This window comes from Rosa rugosa, chromosome 6 (genome assembly GCF_958449725.1).
Source record: "Rosa rugosa chromosome 6, drRosRugo1.1, whole genome shotgun sequence".
NCBI lineage: Eukaryota > Viridiplantae > Streptophyta > Magnoliopsida > Rosales > Rosaceae > Rosa > Rosa rugosa.
The window spans coordinates 42567025-42591870 of record NC_084825.1 but is presented as its reverse complement, the minus strand read 5'-3'; the positions used below and the strand labels follow the sequence as shown (position 1 = coordinate 42591870).

The following is a 24846-nucleotide window of genomic DNA, read 5'->3' as shown; positions in this document are numbered from 1 at the left end:
ACGAACTTTAAGACAAAAAAGAAAAAATAAAAGGGCCCAGCAAGGTCAGTAATGAGGACAGGTCATGCCGGAATCTTTGCACTGCATTGGTGTTTAGGACGGTTGGATGGGTGGAAATTTGGGAGAGCCAGATGCTCCTAAATTTAGGCACCCTGTGAAGCCAAAGGGCCGAAGCCAAATCATCGATGATAAAAGAACCAGACCGGTGAGGCAACCATGGTCTCAAATCTGAGATGCTAGCAGAATTTTTTAATTGAATTAAACTTGTTGGAAGAGTGACCACCATAATTCCTTTGAATGTGTTGGAAAAAATCATGTGTAAAGATCCCTAAATTGTCTATGACATAGTTTACGGGGCAATGAAATTGACGCTGTTATAGACGGATGATATGAAAATTATGTTAGGTTTAAATGTTGGGGTACCAATGTGATAATTTTTAAATGTAGTGCACCAAAGTGATGAATTGACTTTATATTAAGTACCATATGTAAAATTTTCTCAAAAGTTAAAATAAAAAATATTTTAAGTAGAAAAAAAAAATTTTAAATATAAAATAAAATCGTAACTGTTTTTTTGTTGTGTGCGAGTTAGTTAGTTAGAATGAGAGAAGTCGGTTAACCAATGAGAATTCTGTTACTCGCATCCATCACTGTTAAATAGCTGTGCTTGGTCTAGTTGTAACCCAGTCTCAATTCTCCAAGAAAATCAAGAAAGCTCAAAGCGCAAGAAATTTCACACCGTCATTTTCCAATGGCTGACCGATACATAATTGTTGGCGCAATTCCTTGTCCTCTCGATCGTGCAGAGGTGCATTTCTAGTGGTTAATTCTCAATTTCCCATTATGATCGAGTTCTTCACCTTCGTTTGACTCTCTGTTCCTGGCTCTCGTTTGGTTTTTTTCACTCTGTGTTTGACTCTCAGTTTCTGGCTCTCGTTTGGCTTTTTCAGATTACGGGGCTGTATGGGACCCCAAAAAGCTATTCCTGACATTTGGTGAAGAGTTGCGTCTGAGCCCAGAGGACATCCTCAACTATTTCAATGAGTAAGTGACTGAGTCTTATATAATCATCGTTGTTCTTTGACTCTGTTGAGAGGTTTCTTCTTTTAATATAAATTTTTAATCTTGTCTGCATTTCATTGTTTCAGGCAGTACGGCCACTGCGTACAAACGGTGACAGTGTCACAGGACAGAAATGGCTACTACTATTGAGGAACGATTGCCATCACTGTAACGCAACTCACATCCGTGGAACTCTACCTAGCAAGTTCGTCAAGATAAAGGGAAAACTTGTGAAATGTAGAAAGTTCTTTAACAGGTATCCACCCTATTACGAGTGGTCTCCTATCTTCAAAGTTAACAGGCCAAAAGGAAAAACATCTTAAATGTAGAATCCCCAATAGTCTCAGGTTAAAACAGTAGCTAAAATAAGGCTCTTATTTGATCTGTATTACATGACAACTTGTATCTGTTCCAATGAAAACATCAATTACAGCAGGAGTTGATTCTCATGGTCCCAATTTATGGGAGCTTTGAAGCTAGGCTCTTCAAAATCATTACAATAGCTAATAAGGCTGTTTGATACGCCGAACAGCAACCAAATGTAGATACTGCAAAGGGCCAAGATGACCAATAACATCATAATCAGTATTAAACCACGAGTGTATAGTGCTCATATAAACAGAAAGGTAATATTCAGAAAGGAAATATAGAAGATGAGTAAGAGAAAGTCTCTCAGTCATACCTTCCTTGTCGCGAACCTTCACTTCAGGAAAAGTGAAGTCAAGTGGATGCAACATGGGGGGATAGTCACAGGGACAATCAAGAGCCGTAGTGATGCATCAGAAAGGTCCGACAGATGCCAAGAACTCTGCCTCCCTGAGACCATAACCTCTGTCCTGTATAGGGGCCATGCAAAGATGGTGCACCAATTGCCTGGCTGAGATTTTAAAATAAACCTTACCAATTTTCTTTGCACAAGCATAAGTTGCTCAAATATTCTCAAAATAATTCAGCTCGAATTCATTGCAAAGAACGATAAGCTTACAAATTTTCAACCTTGTGGTTGTTGAAATATCCAACTACAGAGGAATCGAAAACGCCCCAAAAATGCATTTCTTAATCTCTAATTCGACGAAAGAATACAAGGTAGAAGGAGGCATGTACATTTACAGTAGAGTTTATTCTGGGTGAAAATAATTACCCTTCTCTGTACCAGTAAATATGGGGAAAAAGAATATGGAACAAAATGCATAGGAGAAAGAAGAAACAATTCCTATGCCAAAAATAAAGCTTCCAAATAACCATCCGTATAAGCTAGGCACGGCCAGTGGTCAGTTCGAATTCGTACCAATGTTGAAACATCACACACTTCCATTTGGAAGAGGAGATGGAACCTTGGAGGTAGAAATATCAAAATGAGGAAGCAGCCCATGTTTTTCTTACGGGTATTGATAACGCTGTCCCTTTCGTCTACATCATCAGTGTATGTAAGATGAAGAGGACCTCTATCGAACTCAGTACCGGAGGTAGTAATATCAAGTGCAGAATCGGAGGCCTCATCCCTCCATATGATGTCCCTAATGATTCCTCCGTCTCTAACAGCACTAACAAGTGGTTCGCCAATCACACTTACAACAAATGGTGCCAAGTAGCGCTCAGTTGCCTGAATCACAGAAGATGCAGGAACTTCAAGTAGCTTGACTGACCGGGTTCCAGCTATAGCTGCAACCCCTTTCCCTCCTTTCAATGGGAAGGTCTCCCGTCCAGTGTTGGAATTACCGCATGCCTCCCAAAGAGCATTGAACAAGTCCAAGTAATAACCAGGTGAGGCAACTTCTGGGATGTCAGGTGGTATAACAGCCTTGAGAAACATATCCTCTATTCCTATAGTGATACTGTGAAGCTGACCACGGATTATATGACCATTTTCTGCATTTGTTTCAATGGAAACATCAATCAGACCAGGAGTAGGTTCCCGTGGTTCCAGTTCTATCATTACTGGAGCTCTGAAGCTATCCTCTTCTCGAGAACCATTTTCTACAGAAACAATAGCTAAAGCGGCTGCTTGATCTGATATATCAGTTTTTCTGGGAGGTTCACCAAGAAGAAAAGGTATATGATATGATGCAATAGACCCATACGGTGCAGACGACGAAAAGTTTAGCACAGTTGCGTATAAAGCAGGGAGGGCATCTAACTCATCCAACACACCAGTAGGGGAATCAAGTCCCCATATACGACTTAAAGTCTCTGATTCAAACCTCAAACAACATGATATTCTAACCTTAAATCCTGGCATATGTCTGAAATCAGGAATGCATGAGAAATGCCTCCTTAACGTTACTAATATCTCTGAAATCTTTGCATCCATGACACGCAATGGTTCCTGTGGTCGATCAATTCTTTCAGATTCTGGGGTAATTTGCATAGTACTGCTGCTATCAATATCACTCTCCTCTATTATGGGTTCACTGTCTCTGATGCCTTCTGGGTAACCAGATTCATGATTCCCGAAACCGAAAGATGATAAAGACAAGGACCAAGACTGTTTGACAAGTAGGGGAATCACGCGCTCTAGGTGGACATACGAGGAGATGCTCCTAGACTTCTTAAGATTGTCAGCAGACAGAGGAGACTGGATATTAAAACTGGGAAGTGCAGATGGTGAAATACCGAGTTCTTCCCCAAGATTTAGCATGTCCCTGAGCTTTTTTCCTGGTACACAGATCAGCAACCGAAGGTAGATCCTTCAAAGGCCAAGATGAACAATAGCATCAGCTAATAATGGGAATTGAACAAGTAGAGTGCATAATCCTCGTATAAATAGGAAGGTAATATTCTGAAAGTAAAAATACAAGATGAGGAAAAGGAAGTCTATTAATCATACCTTGCATTGTCGCGAACCTCCAAATCAGGAAAGTAAAGGCAAGTGAATGCAAAAAGGCGAGATAATCTGAGGAATAATCTAGAGCTGTGGTGATGCATCAGAAAGGTTCGACAGATGCCAAGAACTCTGCTTCCCTGAGACCATGACCTCAGTCCTGTATATGGGCCATGTTTGCCAACAAGGAAGGCCATGAACTTGGTAAGCAGCTCTAGCAATCCTCGAGGAGGAATTGTATCAGATTCAGCAATTTTATCAAATATTGGGAAGCAAGCAACCAAAGTATAATCCAATTTGACTTTTGGAAGCAAATGCTGATCAAAAGTCTGCAGCAGACGCTCTCCTAACCAACGGTGCTTTTGACAACCAAACAAGCGATCAGTTAAAGCAACAATCACTGGAACCAATCTCCGACACTCCAACATCAGGTCCACCAGTATCCCCTGAAAAAATAGAGAAACAAAAATGACGCAGACATAGAGATGAACCTTTTGCCCCTTCTCTAATGACGCAAAAACGGTGAAGCAATTGCCTAGCTGAGATTTTAAAATGAACAATATCAAAGTTAAAGAAACAATATTTCTTTTACACAATTTTCATTTTCGTGGTAGTTGAACTGGCACTAAATATATGTAATTGATCATTATTCTAAGCTTGAACAGTATCATGCAAAACCATTGCTTCTGTGCATTTCACATCACTCAACCATTCACATTGGTAGACTACACAAAACTAGTTCATAGGAAGATTACAAACAACAGTATACAAGATGAACCGACAAGGATAGACAATTACCTGTATGGAAGTGAAAGTGGTGGAGTCCATGAGACTTCTAGTGGTCGAAGGATCATTGTCTAAATGAGTTGATGCCCCAATCAAGAACCTATGCAAGCTTCGAAATGCTACTGCAGTTTCCGTGCTGTCTGGAGGTAACCATTTGAAGGCAGATACAGAAACAAGTCCATCTTGAAACACCTTCACCACCAACTTATCATTCCCCGTGTCCTCACCCGAAACACCCTCTAATTTCAACATATCAACACAAATGGAGCAAAAGGCAAGCAGGTCAAGCTTCAACGCTTTCAAAGCCAGCGGATCAAACACACTGGGATAAAATCTCAACCCCATATCAACAATGCCCTTCACTTTCCTCACTTCTCTACTCAACACCAACTCACTGAAACCCAACAACCAATGCAACCCCAGCAATCTAAACACCAACTGCTGCTGCGTTTCCCTCGAAAGCAGCATAAGCCGGCTCGCAATCTGCCCCTCCTGCCCATCAAACGCATCCAAAAACGGCCGGTACATTGTCAAAACAACATGGCAAAGCAAAGGATCAGAGGAATAAATCATTCCGAAAAACTGAACCTTCAGCATTGAAGCCTGCAGCTCCAATGCCATGGCCACCGGCATTATCAAAGCCAAGAACTCAACCATCCCACAAGGCGTCAACACCTGCGGCCACTCCATCAAAAACGACATAGCCCTCCTCAGCTCCTTGTAGTTCAACCCACCCGAACCCTCCTTCCCGGAGCCATTCACCAACACCTGAGGAGCACTGAACGGCACCAGAGGCACCGTCGTATTCAGAATCGAAACGCCGAGCTTTTTGGCGACGATGTTATGAACGACGGTCGTAAACAAGAGAATGTAGCTCTGCGCGGCGTGCGTCCTCTCGCTCTGGCACAGACTCCAAAGATGTCCGCCGATATCGGAGAGCAGGCACGGGTACGACTTCTCCAACTCGCGCAGGCACTCGCACGCCACCGCACGCGCCTGGCGGTCGACGCCGTGGTTGGGGCGGTTAGCGACCGTGAGCAGCAGCTCGACCAGGCCGTCGAGCATGTAGTCGGCGGCGATGACGATCGCGGTGACGGAGAGCATGGTCTGCTCCTTGAGCGCGAGGGTGACGTGGACGCCATCGGCGGGGGTCTGGATCAGGGCGCGGAGGGTTTCGATGAGGCGGTGGAGGGTTTTGGGGAGGGAGTCCGGGTCGGATGTGAAGAGCGGGTCGGAGAACTCTTCGAGGAAGACGATGAGCTGGAGCTTGAGAGGGAATTCGCGTCTGTTGAGACAAGAGAGGGCTTGGTCGATGAGGATTGGGTACGCGGAGGTCCACCTGTGGCGGCGTGCGCCGCCGTGCTGGAAATCGTCGATTAAGGACTCCCAGTCTTGGAGCGTGACAGGCTTCGACGGCGGCGATAGGGACCGCTCCGGTGGCTTATCGGTCATGCTTTTAGTCGAACCGAAACAAACTAGGCCGAGTCGCCTAGCTCAGAGACTCAGGTCGGTTCATAGAAATCGGATCAGATTGAGGCACGTGTGGGAATGTGTGGATTTGAAAGGAAATGAGAGGGAATTTGGAATTTGGAATTTGGAATCTGGATTTGGAAAAGTTGGAATTTCAGGTGGTTGGTGATTCAGAGAGAGGGCTCACTACAAGAGGAGGAGGAGGAGGAGGAGGAGGCTGAAAGATGGGAGCGTGTTTTCCAGTTGCAAATTAGTGTATGGGCATAATTGTCATGATACTTAATTTGGGAATTTGAGAGTGACGCCTCTGTGTCACAGTATCGGTGTGTCTATCCATTTTATCCAATAATCTGAAAAGTTGCTCTTTTTATCAAAATAATTCTTGAACTTTCTCGTTCTACCTTCCAAAATTGTCTACTTAATTTGAAATTATTAACGGATGTTGTAAGTTGTAACAAAAAAATATTATCATTAAAAATTACGCGTATTATTTTTAGTTCATTTTTAACTGTTTTAGACTGAATTTTGAAAATAAATTAGAGTAAATTTTCAAGTGTCTAACCTAAGTCTAGCTCTTAAGAGGGTGTAATTTTGTTAAAGAGTTTAGCTAAATATAAATAAGCAAGTCAAGTCTGAAATGAAGTTACATTGTGATAACACTAACTATTCAAGAGCTTTGCGAGTGAACTATACAGCTTAGTTGAAGATCGACTTGCTTCATTTCTGATTGACTTTACTTTGAGAGTGGAGCACAATTATGTTGAAACCTGACTTGCTTCACTCATAAATCGAGCCTGAACGAGCTAAGAACAAATCGATAAATAACTAAATACAAACTCCAGTCAAATCGAAATTGGATACTATGACGAAAAAATCACAAAAACTAACTTTAAAGAGAGAGTAAATATTCTATTGAAGAAAAGCCGTATGTAAAGTGTTACAAAAATATATATATATATATCTTGTAAGGATAATGACAAAGTACCTTCCATATGTGGCGCGGTACAAGCCGTTGATGAAACCTCCCAATCCCTATAAAATCCGAATCCTGCCTCACTAGCCACTCCCATTTCCCACTCCCCAAAAATCAGCAACCATTTTCTCCCACTAACCCAATCACCAAAAATCCAAAACCCCTAAAACCCTCTCTTCCAATGGCCGCCGCCGCACCTCCACCGCCCCCATCCCCGGTCCCGGAGGCCCCCATCGACGTCCCCAGAGGCTCCACCCCAATGGGCTACCCTCTCTTCGCCCGTATCCGCCTGGCCCACCCCACCGACGTCCCCCACATCCACAAGCTCATCCACCAGATGTCCGTCTTCGAACGCCTCGCCGACCATTGCTCCGCCACCGAAGCCTCCCTCGCCGCCACTCTCTTCACCTCCCCTCCCTTCAAGTCCTTCACCGTCTTCCTCCTCGAAGTCTCCTCCGCCCCTTTCCCCAACGACGCCCATAGCTCCAACCAGTTCTACCACCCCACTATCAAAACCCTCAATCTCGACCTCCCGATCGACGACCCGGAGAGCCATGTCTTCCGATCCAGCGGCGGTGACGCCACCGTCGCTGGGTTTGTGCTGTTTTTCCCGAACTATTCTACTTTTCTCGCCAAGCCGGGGTTTTATGTGGAGGACTTGTTTGTGAGGGAGTGCTACAGGAGGAAGGGGATGGGGAAAATGCTGCTTTCGGCGGTGGCGAAGCAGGCGGTGAAGATGGGGTTCGGGAGAGTGGAGTGGGTTGTGCTGGATTGGAATGTGAATGCGATCAAGTTTTATGAGGAAATGGGGGCCAAGATTATGCAGGAGTGGAGGATTTGCAGGCTCACTGGGGATGCTCTTCAGGCTTATCATGATGCATAGGTTCAAATTTCGATGTTTTTCGAGAAAAATTGAAATCGAAAGGCTAGGTTGATGTTCCTGTTATGTTTTTATGTTTTTATGTTGTTGTGATGAGGAGATTATGAGTGTGGGTGCCATTTGATCTACTGGGTGTAAATTTTTGGGCTCTGGTTGATGGTTAATGCTTGTACCCTGTTATTCTTCTCCAAGAACTTATCTTTCCTAATGACATTTGGCTAATTTTCGGTTTCTTTGGTTTTGATTTGCTGTTTTGCTTTTCTGGGTTTTTGTTATGGCATGGATGATCATTTGGTTTTAGCTTTGTCTGGGCAAAGAGATGAAATTTGGTTGCAATTTAGACTTGCAAAAGTTTGGTCCTGTAAAGAAATGAGTGATGTTAATTGGAGTTGGTCCTGGCCTAGTAACTTTCCTCATTCCTTTTTTGGTGCTGCTTTTACCATAGTTGAATGATTTTCCTCATAATCCTTTTTTTTTTAATGGTTTTACCCAATTTGAATTCGTATATCTGGATTTTTCCACTTTGGTCAAGTGTTGCAATCAAAATGGGACTCTCCTTTCCTTTTTCTTTGGACAAGCGTGAAGAAAAAGAGTTTGAATTTTCAAAGACACTGGAACCTTCCTCAGAATTCTCTTCCTCAATGATGATGAGTATCAAACTCATTTTTGTGAAAGTGAAATGAAGCCAACCTGTGATCATTATCTTCCTCTTTGATTTTCCGCATACATGTTGTAGGGCTCATAGTGAAGGATGTGATTGTGGGAGCATTTAGGACTAGTTTGGGATTGCTGTGACTTTAAAAAAAAGTTGTTGCTGCTGTGTTGTGAGAATAATCTAACTGTGAATTAAAAATTTAAAACAGTTTCCCGTTTGATAGATAATATTTTTAAAAGTGCTGTCAGTACATAGAACAACTTCAGAGTGGGTTACAGCTTCTAAAAGCAACCTATGTACAACTTCAGAGTGGGTTACAGCTTCTAAAAGCAACCTTTGGGCTGCTTCTAAATTCTGCTGTCAGTGACTTATAATTTTCAATTAAAGCTGTTTTTTATCTATTTATCAAACACAATAAAATTTAATTTTAAACAAAAACTAATTTTTTTAAAAACAAAGCAATTACAAACGAGATCTTAGTATTTGAACCCTTACTAAGTTTTCTTTTTCTTTTTTCTTTTGAGGAAGGGAAAATTAATTTGAATCCCCTATTGTTACCAGATTTATCCTTCTTAGTCCTTTAATAGGTGATTAATTAGTCCACTGACCCCAATCATCCATGTATTATTTGGGTTTATCAAATAATTTAATCTCATAATAATGAAGCGACCTTTGAATATGAATTTGAAGACATTGGGAACCGAGACAAAGAAAACCTGCCGTAGAAATATTGTTGGCGCTGCTCAAAACTCCACGCAAGGTATTTGAAGAATGTGGCATGTATACATTTCAGCACCGTCACATAAATTATCGCCACGTTACAGAAGAGATGGGTCCACCCGGTCGACTTCCAACGATGGAGAATCTAATTTTTATTAATATTTATTGATTGTGATTTCATATTTTTTTTATGAAGTTTTTTTTAATGACATAAATAAAATTATTATAGAGAAAATGAAAAATCGCGAACAACGCCCCCTCCCAGCTAATCCATTGAAAGCTAGGGACACAGAAAAGGGGAGATAGAAAAACCATATCTTCGGATTCTGATAATTATAGGCTAAAGCTGCATGATCGGCGACAAAATTAGCTTCTCTAAAAATATGTCTAAAAATTATAGACTGAAATTGAGAAGCTAGCTTCTTGATGTCTGATTTTTATTCCATGGAACAATTGAAGCACCCAAAATGCTATCGATCAGAAGCTTCGAGTCGCCTTCCACTATGACGTGGGAAATATTTTGAAGAAAAGCTGTATGAAGTCTCTCTCTCAATGCAATAGGTTCTGCAACCAAAATATTTGTAGATCCTATAGTTCTGCAAGCAGCAATCAAAAATTTATAATAACAAAACCGATAGAAGTCTTACCGTCTTTACCACGATCCATCAAAGTTTAATTTGACATGTTGATTTGAAGTCAGGAGTTCGAGCTCCATCAAGGGTGGGAATGGGGTGGGTTTTTTTTTTTATTTTTTTAAAAAAATTTGACATGTTGATTTGAAGGAGAATGTCATCTAATTAATATGAAAAAGATTGAGATTTTAGTAATACAAGGCTTAGCTCTGTTGACCTAATAAAAAAGCTTCATAACAGGCTACAGAAGGAGACAAACGAAGATTTTGAAAAATTAATTTATTTCTAGCATTCCATATAGACCATTATGAGGTTAATTTTCATTGAAAAGTTTAGTAGATATTACAAAAGCTTGTCAAATAGTGGTCCAATAAAATAATTTTTTTTTAGCAATTACTAATCTAACAACCACGTGATCACTCTTGATCCAAATTTTTTTGAAGTTTGATTATTTTGTTCCTTTACATCTGAAAGAAAAACATTTGATCACTCCCTGTGAGACCTACTTGTCAATACGTTTTGAGATGTGTCAACGCATCTCTATTCGGCCAAAACTTAGTTTATAAGTTACTTACAACGGTTACTTAAATAACCAATCAATATGAACGATCTTGATACACATTTGACAAAGAGAACATTTGGGGACATTGTGGGAATGGTCAACTTTTGCTGGGTCCACAATTAAGACGATTAACTCTGTAGTTAGTATGACGTTAAATTTCAGTCATGAATACGGCGATTATTACTATAATAATTACGCGCAATGATTACGGTTATGAATGCACGATGAATGACCGTCGTAAATGAGTCATGATTAACCGTCGTTGTAATACCCGGTTGTTTCTTTAATCAAAGCAAACAGTGTGCTTTACTTTCATGATTCGATTACTTTAACTTTAATGATTATGCTGGGTTAATTGTTTGTATTGATCGACATTGCCGACACTCTCTCTCTCCCTCACTCACACTCTCCCTCTCTCCCACTCACACTCTCACTCTCTCTATCAGCCGAACCCAGCAAGAAAAACAGAGCAACCATTCACCTGCCGACCTCTCTCTCCTCAGGCCACCTCAAGACGTCGGACCACCTCCAGTAGCTTCGCCTAGACCTTGCGCAGCCGCCGGTGGCATCCTTGCGCCGCAACATGAACTGTAGTGACGGCGGAGGACCTGGCTCCGTTTGAGCCGATTTCGAATCAATCTCAATATCTTGAGCTACAAGCCACCAATACTCTTGATTCTTGGCTCATATGATTCGCATCAACTTTCTGAACAAGCACCAAGAAGAACCAGACCTGAATCGACCATTTTCACGTTCGTCGGAGCTCGACCGGTTTTTGATCGAAAATCAAAACCTTTCGATCGTGATATCTCGAGTTGTAGTGCATCGTTTTGATTGATTCTTGAACCAGTGGGTTTGCCTTGATGTTCTTAACAACTCTCTAGAAGGAATCGAGGCCTGAAATTGAAGTTTTTACGTCGAAATCTTGGCTCGCCGGTTTCTGCATTTCTTCGCCGGTTTCTGGAAAATTTCCGGCCACCTTCAACTGTTCTAGGTAATTTCCAACCACTTCCTTTCGTTTTTAGACTTCATGCTAGTTATGAAAGTTGTTAAGCATGATGAGAGGAAGAGGAGCAGCCCGGCCCCGACACCATTGGCGGTGGTCGGCGGCGGCTCTGCCACTAACTCCGGCGGCCCTTTCCGGCCACCTCCGGGGATCAAAAATATGGTTTCTGTGCATTTTCAGATTCTATATTTCAATACGATCATTTTGATATATTATACGCAATTTTTGGATATCGTATGATTAAGTTATGAATTTTTAAGTTTAGATCGATTTCGATCGTTAGATTTGTGATCTGTGAAGTTAGGACCGTCAGATGGACTTGTAGTTTTGATATGATGATCTTATGACTGTCCCAGTGGCTTTGTGTGGTCATGGGCGAAGATCCGACCGTTGGATCTTCGTATAAATGCAAAACAGTGATTAGGGAGGCGATTCGTGAGAATCCGTCCGTCGGATTTTCGTATAAATTTGTGAAGATGTTAGTAAGGACGATTCAGGAAGATCCGACCGTTGGATCTTCGTGATGATTTTTGGAGGGTGATCCTAAAGGCGATCCGTGAGGATCCGACCGTTGGATCATCATTTAATTTCGATCCGACCGTTGGATTGTTGTTTGAGTATGTTTTTGAGTTGTTGGCTAAGTTAAGGTCATGTTTGACTAGGTGATTGACGGTCTTCCTTGGGTGAGCGGTTTCGGTGTGTATTGTGTTGAATTGAAGACGCAGCGGGAATATCGAGGTGAGTAAATCGCACATGGTTCATTCACGAACCGAAATTCGGTGATTTTATTTAATTGGAAAATTGTGGAAATTGTTTTATGAAAATAAATATTTGTTTTAAATTATATGGACTTGATCGACTACGGTCCATAGGTAAGTAAAATGTATTTAAACTATAAAAATGAATTTCTAGATTTTATTGCATGTGAACTATAGTTGGTATTAGTGGTCACTCTTGTATGGGTGACTACGTATATATATATTTACGTGGAATATATATTGGATGGTGTGACATCGGGTGAAGTATTGATGTGATTTACTGAGTTATATTTTGAGCATTACCCTTTGGAATATGTGATTTATCTTAGATGTTGTGTTGTCTATGATAATGGGTAATTGAGTAAAGTGCGATAGTTGAGTCGTTGAGATGAATTAAATGAGGAGTCGAGTGAATTGAGGAAAGCAGTCATTCGTAAGGTGAACCTTGGCCCAGGTGACACTTTACGATACAGTTAGAGCTCTAGTCTGTCTGCCATCATACTGCTTGGGGGATAAACGAGTTATCATATGCCCTTGGGTATGACATGACATACTGAATGGGGTGATTAATATAATTAATCATAAGCCTGTAAGTATGATATACTGAATGGGGTGATTAATCTAATTAATCATAAGCCTGTAAGTATAATATACTGCATGGGATGATTTATATAAATAAATCATAAGCCTGTGAGTATATATTGAGTAAACAGTTGTTTGTTTTTGAGTAGTCATGTTGAGATGTGAGTTGATTGATGCTTGAAGTGACGTTGTACACTTCAATTATTATGCAAAGAAAATACTTGAGTTAAATTTATGCTTGAGTTGATCTGGTTACTTTAAATCGTGCAATCCTTTCATTTACTCATACGAGCTGTCAAAAGCTTACCGGGTTTGTGTTGTTGCAATCCCGGTACACTATTCAAATTGTGTAGCGGGTAATCCTACAGGTCAGGAGAATCAGGACGGTGATCGTGCGGGTTAGAGAATTTGTTTTAGTTTTACAGCAATTGTAATTGTGAGGTGAGTTGTGCTCATTTGAGCCTTACAATATAATTTGGTGAGAGTGTGCTGTAATAAACAAATTTGAGATTTGGTTTATGTAATATCGAGCGATGTGAGGTGTGGTTGTTTTGAAAAAAAAAAAATTCAGGTTGTATTTATGTGAGTTGTATTAATTCATGTTTCGGATTTGGATTTGTTATTCAAAATCCGGGGCGTGACAGTCGTCAATGTAGCAATGATTATCATCGTAAGTGTGAAAGTAATGGCGGGAGTAAGGCTTGTCCTACAAGTAAGTCATCGCCTACATAAAGGTGGACCGACGTTAAGGTAAACCATCCCATGTTGATTCCTCTTACTAGACTCGACTAAGAAATGTACTGACTTAGGCATCAGAGGGTTTTCTGGGGGTACCCCCCTTTTCGAGCTAGCGATCAAACTCCGAGTCGACACCCAAATGAAACTTCTCGATTGTTCTTGGTCAGCTCCCGCTGCAGTCCGTATTCATTGGTGAGTCAAAATTCTCTACGAAATTTTTCGTCACCAACATTACTAGTGTAAAATTTGCCAAATTTGATATTTGTTTCTCGAAAAAGATTTTGATGTGCTCAACTAAAGCTTCTTTCATTTTCTAATCATATCAATCAATAAAATCACCTATTGACGTTCTTGCTTGTAATCTTTAATCATATTAATTCCCTCTCTCTAAATAAAAAAACATTTCTTTGGTCGACAATCAAAAACATGACTGAAGTACTCTAGCCCCTTATGGGTCACATGAAAAAACAAAATCCTTCTCTCCTTAAAGTGCTTCTTTCTCCCATCGCTTTCCTTTTTGTCTCCAAGTCTTCGCTGCTCCATGACGACTATGACTCAACTCATACCAACACAAACTTCCTAGTTCTCAACTTCCACATCCACCGTCCCTCTACTTCCAACCCCTCCTCGATCTACTATGATACGGCGTCGTCTCAGCCACCACCTCCACCCTCAACCCCATGTGCAAGACCAAAAAGAGCACGCAGGCGATTGAGCCCCGGAGCCCCCTCAAGCCCCGACCCTCCAAGTCCTTCTCCTCCGACGTCCCTTTATCCGGCAACTACAGCACCACCGGCGGCAACAACTCCAGCTACGGCAACTTCTCCAAGTCCTCCACCTCCTCCTCCTCTGTCGCCTCCCTCAAGTCCCTCAAGTCCTCCCTCCCCGAAAACCCCGTGATCTATGATACCTCGGAGATCTCCTCCTCCACCAACAACTTCCTCAACCACCGCCTCTCCTCCTCCACCACCTCCTCCTCCTGGCGCTGCACCCTCCGCGGCAAAGACGCCGTCGTTTTCCAGCGCAGGTCCCGCACCCCGATCGACCTCCCGGACCTCCAGCAGAGCCTCTCCCTCATCTCCCGTAGCCACCACAGCAGCCTCATCAAGCTCCTCGGCGCGTCGCTCTCCGGCAGCTACGTCTACCTCGTCTACGAGTTCGTCGCCGGCGTCAACCTCGCCGACTGCCTCCGCAACCCTAACAACCCGAGCTACACAGTCCTCTCCACCTGGCTCTCGCGGCTGCAGATCGCCACCGACCTAGCTCACGGCCTGGACTACATCCACCGCTGCTCAGGCCTCGGCTCCGGCTTGGTCCACAACCACATCAAGAGCTCGAGTATCATTGTTACGGAAGCAAGCCTGAACGCCAAGATCTGCCACTTTGGCACGGCCGAGCTCTGCGGAGAGAGCCGGGCGAGGTCGAAGAAGGTAGAAGGAACAAGAGGCTACATGGCGCCGGAGTTTCAAGTGAGCGGGGTCGTCACCCAAAAATGCGATGTGTATGCTTTTGGGGTTGTGATGCTGGAGCTGGTCTCCGGGGAGGAGCCGTTGAAGTATAAGATGGAGGTGGAAGACGGCGGGTATAAGAGAGTGAGTGTTATAGAGACGGCCAGAGAAGCGGTGATGAAAAGTGTTGGTGGAGTGAGGAGGTGGGTGGATAGGAGGTTGAAGGACTCGTTTCCGATGGAGGTGGCGGAGAAGATGGTGCAGGTGGCGCTGGAGTGTGTGGACGATGACCCGGAAAGGAGGCCGGATATGGGTCGGGTTGCGGGATTGGTTTCCAAGTTGTTTTTGGAGTCGCAGAAATGGGCGGAGAATATTGGCTTGCCCATTGACATATCTGTTTCCTTGGCTGCGAGGTGATTCATTAGTCATTACTTCATTCATTCAATTTGAGGTTCCATTTTGTGTTTGCTTTGGGGTTTCAATTTTCGAGGTGGATTCACATTCTTCTGGCTATAGAGTAGAGTTGTATATGATGTGGTAATATAATTTACAGAGAAATTGATTCATTTTTTTTTCAAAGGATTGATGACCAAATTTGGTGCATGTTAACGACCATAATCTTAGAGTTTAAACTAAGAAGCCATGAAGTTATAACAAATTGTTGTGATTCATTTGAGCAAGATTTTTGTTATATCTGCAGACAACAAGTAAATAGCATGGCAGATTACCAAATCATACTCTATGAGTTTACATATTATTCATGTAATATGTGTGAGGTTATAAAATATCCTCTTATGAAGATGCGCCCTCGCCCCTCGAGTAAACCAAAGATAGGAACACTTCTTTTATTATGGATGCGTAAACTTTGATCAAATGAGATTTTGGGAGAAATTAATAACATGATTAGAATGAGTGTTGAGAATTAGCGTTTCAGAGCTCAAATACCTATCCTTTAGCTAGTACTATCATAGTAGTTGATCCAATTTCCAAATGTCTTTGCACAAAAAACTGAAATTGTGTTGGTTAGCAATTTGAAACAAATACATATATAACCCACCTTTTGTCAAAGGTGAATATGTGCAATATCTTCTCAACACTGCAATTCATAACTAATTTTTTTACAAGTAATTCTTAGAGTATTGTAATGCCGCTGAGTTTGCTGGATATGTTTGAGACTCCTACATTGTTACCATCATAAATTCAAATGGTCAAGATTGGAATAATGAGAAAAATGCTAGATTAGAAATACATATGTTTGATGTACCAAAATCAAAATTACCTTGTACTTGTATTGATCAAGTGTCTCCATTTATTTCAGCAAATTTTGTTTATGTGAAAGTAACTCGAACCTTTGAGCTTTCATGTACGCGTAATGATGCTCTAGTCAACCGATTAGAATAAGGTTATCCATTCTATTAGACAAGAATCGGAAAATATATTCTCATAAACATTTAATGTTGGAGAACATCTTCTGTTTGGAAATAAGAAATGAATAGTAGTAAACCTGCATACTATACAGAAGCAAACGTACCCGTAAACCGTTATGTCTTCGTCTAAGCGGAGAGCAGAGTATGGAATTGCAATAAGTAGCAGAGGATAAACTAATTAATGTCTCCGTTAACACAAAGCTTGTTTAAACTAACTAACAATGCCAAATTAAGCCGTTGATCATTTGTATAATTATATTGTTTTCTATTAAGTTTTGATTATTGTGCGCACACCAAGTGAGAATCCATGATTGAGCATCTGCAGAATGCATACTGAGCAGGCTAGGTAGTTATTGATGATTAAGAATTAATATTTATGACATGGTCTAATGGTGTTTGAGAGGAATTAATGTAGTCTTTCAGATTTATGAACCAATTAATATTATATGCAGTTCAACACTTTGGACTACGTTCGTAACATCTCTATCAGTTTCTTAATTCGAAATAAAAAAAACATCCCCATCGATTTCAGACATGAAATGCGTCGGCTGGGAATCTTTTCATGTATGCAACTAACGTTTTTATATAGGTCAAACAATTCCATATGAGATGATGACACTCATGATTAAAATGATTTACATCAAGATGAAAGAAAGCAAATCTTCAAACAGACAAGTGAGACAACCTTGAGATGGAGGCTCAGGTGGTGGGAGGAAGCCGGCCCTGCAGGAACCTCGGAATTATACATATGTAGTCTATTGATGAAAAAGGTGATTAGTTTCATTAGAATTTGGATCATTTGATTGACATAAATTCTGTAACGCTTTGAATTTAGGTTTTATGTTTATCTTCTTGATTGGTTAATGAACATAAAATTTCTTTTTAAAGAAAATAAAATAAAAAAAAGTCTACCAAATTTCTTCTCACATAAAGTGGTCATCACTCGATAATTACTATGATAACCATCCAAGTAACATGTGACTAATGGAGAAAGAGAATTAGTAAAATTCATAACAGAATGTTAGAATGATTTAACGGAACTAATTAGATTGCAGGGCGTTCACAAAAGAGATGCTCACCAATTCTCTAGAAGATCACATAACCCACAATTTTAGGTAGAAATTATGATGTTGGTTTTTTTTTTTCTTTTTCTTGAATAAAGTTATGTAGTCTAATTTCCACGAGATTTAGACATGAAACTATCTATAGTTATAATTTTTTTCTTTTTCATCATGATAATAAAAAAACGAAGTTTGTATTTAATGTTAAAAATCACTAATTACAGGCTAAGTAATATATTAAAAATTAAAACCTTAGGATAACACCAATGATTATGGTTTTGTCATACAACAGATTTTGGACACTTGGGATATGACTCTTTATATAACTGAATTGGCACAAAATGAGTGAATCCTAGTTGGACTGAGACTAACCTTGGATTAACTGTATGACCAAACTTATTAATCGGTAAGTGAGTCACGTAAAAATCCAACGGTAAAAACAAATTTACATAATTTTTTATTTCAAGATATATTATTACTATTTTCGGCCAGAAAAAAGAAAGAAATATATAAAATTGGAGGGCACTAAAGTCCTAAAACCCTGCTTCTCTCTATAAACCCAGCTGTCTCTCTCTCTCTCACCGCAGAGACTAAGAGTGAAATTCACCATGGCTGCTCGGATGTTGCAGAAGCGAATCGGCTCACTCCTCTTCCGCGATCATCGTTCTCTCACCCAAGCGATCAAAGGTCAGTCCCCAGCTCTCTAATCTTGTTCATAATACCATTGGGCTCTCTTAGTTTGTTTTGGTGTGTTTCTATCTGTGTATGAATTGAAATTGATTGGAATTGCGTCCCTATCTTTGAAATTTTGAGTGAATTTCAGCTTCTGGCATTTGGGTCGTGCCTTAATTAATTGCTGATGATTTTGTTCTTTTGGAAAGTTTGGAAGTTGATTGAAGGAAAAAGTTTGGGGCTTTTTGATCTCTTGTTTTGTTATGAGACAAAAATGAAATGTATTTGATGAATGTGACACTCGATTCTTTATATTGTTCTGCTTGGGGAAAAGTTCTCATCTTTTACTGTGTCATTGGTAAGGTAGTCCTATGTGATTAGTGTTGTATTGGAGTTTTGAAATTACTGTTTAAAGGTTTAACCTTGAAGGGAATTGGTTAATCAACTGGGCTGTTTTCGTGATGGGCTGATCATGAATTCAGTTCATTGTGTTGGGTGTGGATTACTAATTGAGAATAGAGTTTATGAATATGATGTTATAAGAACTGTTGGAAGTGAAATTTGCCAAGAATGTTCCGTATTTCGTGGGTTCGGGTTTAAGCAGTAGGAATTACTTGAGGGCGCTGGACTAAACTGGAGGGTCTCAGTATCTAAACCCATAGCCCATGTATACATTTTCTCTATCTGAAGAGTGACGAGAACAATATGTCTATATCTGTTTGCCTGTAACTTCGAGTCACCTAAGCTTTAGAAACAAGTCTTCTTCAAAACCGAGACAGCCTTGACCATCCAAAGACTAAGTATTCCCAAAGGATTTGTTGGAACTCTCCCTGTGATGGTCGAGTTGAACTAGCTCATTCATGCATATGATGTATTCTAGGATAGAAAAGACACTTAATAGTTTACACATGCAAATGATGATGGTTATGTTAAACTTTATTGCAAGTTCTGCTTCGGTAAAGCTAAGACTCATTCTGGATGTTAATTTTAACCCTATTACCTGCTTTTCAACTCACTGCTGTCCTCATAGCTTTGATCTAGTGGTAATGACCTAATTCTTTTTGGAACAATCCATAAGAAGGAATGTGAGGATTGAGGACTTCATCAAGTATTAGATGGTTTATCATATGTTCTTATATTCATGGTGCTGGGACAAGGGTGCAACAATGCAACTGGTTGTTATGTGTTTGTTCTCACACACACAACAGATTAAGATATTGACAAATACTTGAAGTTCTTTTGGTCAACCAAATTCTAATACAATCCATCGCTTTTTCTCCTCTGTTTTGAATATTTTGTTAGTTCATCTAGTCATTTATATGTTTTACATGTAGGCTAAATATTTCGAGCTTACTGTATACGATATTGATAATTTTGTCTGTCCATTTTGTTGCTCGTAGAACAATCTGTTCCTTCTGTATATTCTATCTTCAGCAGATTTCAGCTTGGTAAAAGAGATATTCAGACGGAAACAAAGCCAGCTAATCTTACAAATGAGGATCCTAAGTTGGAAAATCATGAAGCTGATATTTTGAAGCCTAGTTGTGACTCAGATGACCAACCCTCTCACTCATCTGCTGGCAAAGTTGTTGAGATCAAAATGCACGCTGAATACAACTTGAAAACATCCCCGAGGCATGACCTTTGTATGGTCTTCACTTGCACAGTCTGTAACACAAGAACAATGAAGACAGCTTCTCGAGAAGCATACGAGAAAGGTGTGGTGGTGGCACGCTGTAATGGGTGTGACAACCTCCACCTGTTTGCTGATCATCTTGGAATGTTTGGAGAGAAGTGCACCGTTGAGGACTTTCTGGCTGCTCGTGGGGAGGAGGTGAAGAAGGGTACTACTGATTCACTGAATCTGACTATTGAAGATCTGGCTGGAAAGGACTTTGCTGAAAAGAAAGTGGAAAATGCTTGAACTTCAGCCGTCAGAATTTAACATATAATATAAGCTCTCATTTTAAATTTTGTGTAGTTATGTCGAAAATCTGTGGATCGTATCTTAGCAAGCACTTGAGTAGGGATCTTACGACCTAAGTAATTCGCAGCGACTTTCCTTTTCTTCGGCACATGATTATGCTATTACTTTTGACTTCATCTGATGCCAATATATCTGATCAAATACAAGAAATCTTGCTTATAACAATGAGCGAAAGGCAAAAATGCTTTGATACAAGAAGCACGTCTGCTCTCATCCGCAACAAAACTTACCAACTAAAATTTGAGGGGTCTTAACTTGAGAAAAAAGAAAAGAAAAGCAAGTGGATACGGGTTACGGGTCAAGTAGTTTAGATCCACCCGAATTTTCTTTTTGTTATAGGTGGGGCGTCAGAGAGAGTAACTATATATATGACGAAGTGGTGTTAGCTTAGTGGTTAAAGCACCTACTACCTAATGACGAAGTCATGGGTTCGAGTCACCATGGGGGTAGGAGTGAAATCCTTTGATCCTCTTTTTAAAAAAGGAAAAAAAAAAAAAAAAAGAAAAAAAAAAAAAAAAAAAATATAAAGAGCCAAACACTGAAACCAATCTATGTAACTAGAAAAACAATCAATGGCGACTAGTACGTGTATTCCCTCCACCTTCACTGGGTTTCTTCAAAACTTGACTTCCAGAAACTCCATTGCTATGGTGGGTTTGCTCTCTTATGCTCCCAAAACCTTGAAGCCTCTCTCTTATGCCCAGAGCTTCGGTTTCAGTTCACTTTCCACCGCCAGAAAACCGCCCAGAAAATTGCTTCAATTCCAAGGTAGTTTCTTCACTATCAAACTTCAATCTTTTGTGGGCCTGATGGGTTTTGCGTGTTGGGTTATCTGTGTTGGTCCAAAATTGGAACTTTTGGTATTGATTGATGGGTTTTTTTAAGTATGGTTGTAGTTTGGTTTGTTTGAATTTAGTGATTGAGTTGTATTGGATAGTTGGTGATATTGAAGTAGAAGTGATAATGTTTGAAATAAAAGTAGAAGGAGGAGGTGATAGTCTGGTTTTTGCGCCAGAAAGGTTAAATTTTTAGTAGTGTTTTGATGGTGAATTTATGTGCCAAATGCGGCTGAAAATGCATGACAAGGTTTTCTTCTGGGAAAGAAACTGATAGCAGGTTTCATATTAGAAAGATTGGAGCTTTGGGACGGAAATTGTGTTTAAGACTCTTGTATGTGGGATTATTGGCTCTAAATTGGAAAGGAACTCAGATAACCAATAAAGAATGAATGTAGTGTGTAAGAAATTAAGAATAGTGAATGATGGAAAGAAATTGTTCATGTGTATTTGAAAGTTGTCCCGATATCAGTTTACCCTTTTCATGCAATTTCTTATCTTGCTGGAAAACCGTTACTACTTCCTGTACAGCTCAACAGGTGATAGTAATACGGTTGAAAGAGTTGGCACTTAATGCGCTGGTTAATAAGTTTTGTGATTATTGAACTAAATCACCAAAAATTTTGGAGAAATAAGGTCATCTCTTCATTAAGTGTAGTATAGTCGGCAAAAAATAATTACAGAAAAATGAAATTCTCTAAGATTATCAAGTTATTGAGTAGTGTAATATTAGTGGATTTCATGGTTGTATCAGTCATGGAATTGTCTTGCTGGAATTTATATGTAGGCAGTATGTAGGGAGTTGTCCTTGTTTTATTCAAAGTGCCTACGTGCCTCATGAGACCAGGAGACAAAAAAAAAAAAAAAACAACAACAACTAAGTGCCTCACCAGTTTAGAAGGATAGTCTGATGTCTGGATCATAAGCTTATTGACTGTGCATGGTGGAGCTTGACAGAATAAGATCCTTTTCATTCAACTATGTTTTCATTTTGTCAGTGAGATCAGTGGCCACTCCTGCGGAAGCTGTTGCCGGGTTTGAAGAGATGGTTGCTGGGACTCAGCGAAAGTATTACATGCTAGGTGGTAAAGGTGGAGTTGGAAAGACGAGCTGTGCAGCTTCACTTGCTGTAAAGTTTGCTAACAATGGGCATCCCACTCTTGTGGTTTCCACTGATCCAGCACATTCCTTGAGTGATTCCTTTGCTCAGGTTAAAAATGATTTTCTTTGTTGATGTTTTAAAGTACTTGTGCTTTCCCTAAAATGGAACCTAGTATTGTTCTCTTTGTGTGGATGTATGTTTATGTGTTGACACATATATGTGCATTTTATTTTGTCTAAAGGATTTGACTGGAGGCACGCTTGTACCAGTTGATGGGCCTGATGCTCCACTTTTTGCTCTGGAGGTAAGAGGGACAGTGGGTTTAGCTTCCTAAGCTAATTTTTTTGTCACCTATTTCTGCTGTAGTGAAGTATTTGATAAGATAGTTACTATGATGAAAGGTGTTTTTTTTTTTTTCCTGATTCTTGGAATATTTTAGTCTGATGTCTAACTCATAGCTGTACCGCAGATAAACCCCGAGAAGGCAAGGGAAGAATTCAAAACTGCAAGTAAGAAAAATGGTGGAACAGGGGTCAAAGATTTTATGGATGGAATGGGCCTTGGGATGCTTGCTGAACAGGTAAAGCTCTATTTGAAAATGTTGGTATTGCAGCACACTTGATTGACTTAAGCTTTATGATAATATTGCTTCTCTGACATTTTCTGTTTCTTCATTTTTGAAGTTGGGAGAGTTAAAACTGGGAGAACTGCTAGACACACCTCCTCCTGGTTTGGATGAAGCTATTGCGATTTCTAAGGTACGAATTTTCTGGCTTGCCCTGAAAGTCTTTCTTGATTTTCTAATAATGGACAATCTTAATCCTCTTTACAGGTGATACAATTTCTCGAATCACCAGAATATAACATGTTTACTCGTATCGTCTTTGATACTGCACCCACGGTAAGTAATATTCAATTTTGTGACTGCAACTTAGATTTTTTGTTTTTTAATATTTATTCTAATACACTATGATGGGATATTGTTAACAGGGCCATACATTGCGACTTTTATCCTTGCCAGACTTCTTGGATGCATCAATTGGCAAGATATTGAAGGTAATGCTGTCAACTTGGATGAATCACAATGGATATGAGTTTAAGCGTGTGTCTTCTTATTCTTTTGGAACTAAATGGAATTAAATATACAGTATGACTTGAGAAGCTAGTTATGAGATAACTCATGAGCAATTCAAATCTTCTGCCCTGCTTTCAAATTTCAATATAATGAGTCTCTAGATCTGTTTGCCACGAATTGCTTAAACTTTAGATTTTACAACTGATTGACATTTGACGCTATGTTTACATTGTCTGTTACAGCTTAGACAAAAGATATCTTCTGCCACCTCAGCCATCAAATCCGTTTTTGGGTCAGAGGAAAGCAATTCTGGAGCAGTAAGCCTGATGTTTTGATCTTTCTGTAATCTGCAATCTATAGAAATTTGCTAATTTATTCCAAAACTTCAATGCAGTCAGACAAATTAGAGAAACTACGGGAGAGGATGATTAAAGTGCGGGAGCTTTTTCGTGATACCGATTCCACAGAATTTGTCATAGTAACAATACCCACGGTAAGAATTTTGTGATTTTATGTGAATTGTTCTTTTTCCTATCTGTGTAGTTTACTCCATTTTGAGTTTTACTTTGAGAGAGACCACTTACTTGAGCCGTAGTGGTACATTTTATTGCGTACAAGTTGGTACAGTGGTCAAATTTGGTGAAAATTGCTTCTAATTGATTTTTTCTCATGTTCTTTTTCCTATTCCTAAGGTCATGGCAGTCAGTGAGTCATCTAGGTTGCATGCCTCTTTGAAGAAGGAAACTGTTCCTGTGAAGCGACTTATTGTTAATCAGATTCTTCCCCCATCTGCCTCAGACTGCAAATTTTGTTCAATAAAAAGAAAGGTAAGAAACTAATTGCTGTCCTTTTAGTTTTTGGGTAGAGAATATGCCATCTTCTTTTGGCTGAGAAGTATGTATTGTTGTAGCGTTGAGTAAACTAGTTGAAATTAATAACCAGTCTTTCTTTTTTTCCCTTTAATTACTGGCAAGTAATAACCAGTTCAATGCAAGACTTGTTCAAAACTTGCAGAAGTTACTCTGTGCTATTTTGTTTGGAAACAAGAAATTAAAGTTATCTTTTCTTTCCAAATCCCTCAGGATCAGATGCGTGCTCTTGATATGATCCGGAGTGATATAGAGCTCTCTGACTTGACATTGATCCAGGCTCCACTAGTTGACATGGAGATCAGAGGAGTGCCTGCCCTTCGATTTCTGGGAGACATGATTTGGAAATGATTATCAATCTGCACACTTCACGCTGCACAGTCATACGATTGATGATAAACCGAACACTTTTTTGTTCGACGACACCCTTCCCATCTGAGAAAATGGGTTAAATTACATGTCCCCTGTATTTATCCAGAGAATTCATTTCATCTTAAATTTTACACTTCTGTATGAGTAGAGTGACTCAAAAATTAGCAATCAAGAACTTGTTTAAGGACAAGTATAAATTAACAGAGAGATAGAGAGAGTAATGTTGCAGAGAGAATGGAGATTCAAGTGTGTTTATTCATCTCATACAAGGAGGTATTTATAGGAATACAATTGAGGTGTGAGATGCTTAAAGAATGATACAACTTGGATGACAGCTCTATTTCTAGCTTTA

The 24846-nt window shown here is 40.0% G+C and overlaps 5 protein-coding genes and 1 long non-coding RNA gene across 6 annotated transcripts; 5 read left to right on the top strand and 1 right to left on the bottom strand.

Moving 5' to 3' along the window:
* Nucleotides 1-1386: 1386 nt before the first annotated feature.
* LOC133718226 (uncharacterized) lies at nucleotides 1387-6420 on the bottom strand. The gene is made up of 4 exons (XM_062145049.1): nucleotides 4682-6420; nucleotides 3890-4329; nucleotides 1745-3749; nucleotides 1387-1610 (listed from the first exon to the last, which is right to left on the bottom strand). The coding sequence occupies exons 1-3, from the start codon at nucleotides 6119-6121 to the stop codon at nucleotides 2276-2278; spliced, it is 3354 nt and encodes a 1117-aa protein (XP_062001033.1). The 5' UTR covers nucleotides 6122-6420; the 3' UTR covers nucleotides 1387-1610; nucleotides 1745-2275.
* Nucleotides 6421-7196: 776 nt separating this feature from the next.
* Nucleotides 7197-8223, top strand: LOC133718227 (GCN5-related N-acetyltransferase 8-like). Its single transcript, XM_062145050.1, has one exon. The coding sequence runs from the start codon at nucleotides 7294-7296 to the stop codon at nucleotides 7993-7995; it is 702 nt and encodes a 233-aa protein (XP_062001034.1). The 5' UTR covers nucleotides 7197-7293; the 3' UTR covers nucleotides 7996-8223.
* A 2643-nt stretch (nucleotides 8224-10866) lies between these two features.
* On the top strand, nucleotides 10867-13392 carry LOC133713426 (uncharacterized). The gene is made up of 3 exons (XR_009848009.1): nucleotides 10867-11555; nucleotides 12230-12305; nucleotides 13261-13392. It is a non-coding gene; the product is annotated as an uncharacterized LOC133713426 (long non-coding RNA).
* Nucleotides 13393-14100: 708 nt separating this feature from the next.
* Nucleotides 14101-15696, top strand: LOC133714814 (lysM domain receptor-like kinase 3). Its single transcript, XM_062141067.1, has one exon. It carries the CDS (start codon nucleotides 14326-14328, stop codon nucleotides 15508-15510), a length of 1185 nt encoding a protein of 394 aa, XP_061997051.1. The 5' UTR covers nucleotides 14101-14325; the 3' UTR covers nucleotides 15511-15696.
* Nucleotides 15697-18110: 2414 nt separating this feature from the next.
* Nucleotides 18111-20356, top strand: LOC133715234 (uncharacterized protein C24H6.02c). Its single transcript, XM_062141651.1, has 2 exons — nucleotides 18111-18268; nucleotides 19654-20356. Exons 1-2 carry the CDS (start codon nucleotides 18190-18192, stop codon nucleotides 20175-20177), a joined length of 603 nt encoding a protein of 200 aa, XP_061997635.1. The 5' UTR covers nucleotides 18111-18189; the 3' UTR covers nucleotides 20178-20356.
* A 428-nt stretch (nucleotides 20357-20784) lies between these two features.
* Nucleotides 20785-24846, top strand: LOC133714979 (ATPase GET3B-like). Its single transcript, XM_062141270.1, has 11 exons — nucleotides 20785-21008; nucleotides 22075-22286; nucleotides 22420-22482; nucleotides 22648-22758; nucleotides 22862-22936; nucleotides 23011-23079; nucleotides 23169-23234; nucleotides 23496-23570; nucleotides 23648-23746; nucleotides 23946-24080; nucleotides 24336-24846. The coding sequence occupies exons 1-11, from the start codon at nucleotides 20813-20815 to the stop codon at nucleotides 24471-24473; spliced, it is 1239 nt and encodes a 412-aa protein (XP_061997254.1). The 5' UTR covers nucleotides 20785-20812; the 3' UTR covers nucleotides 24474-24846.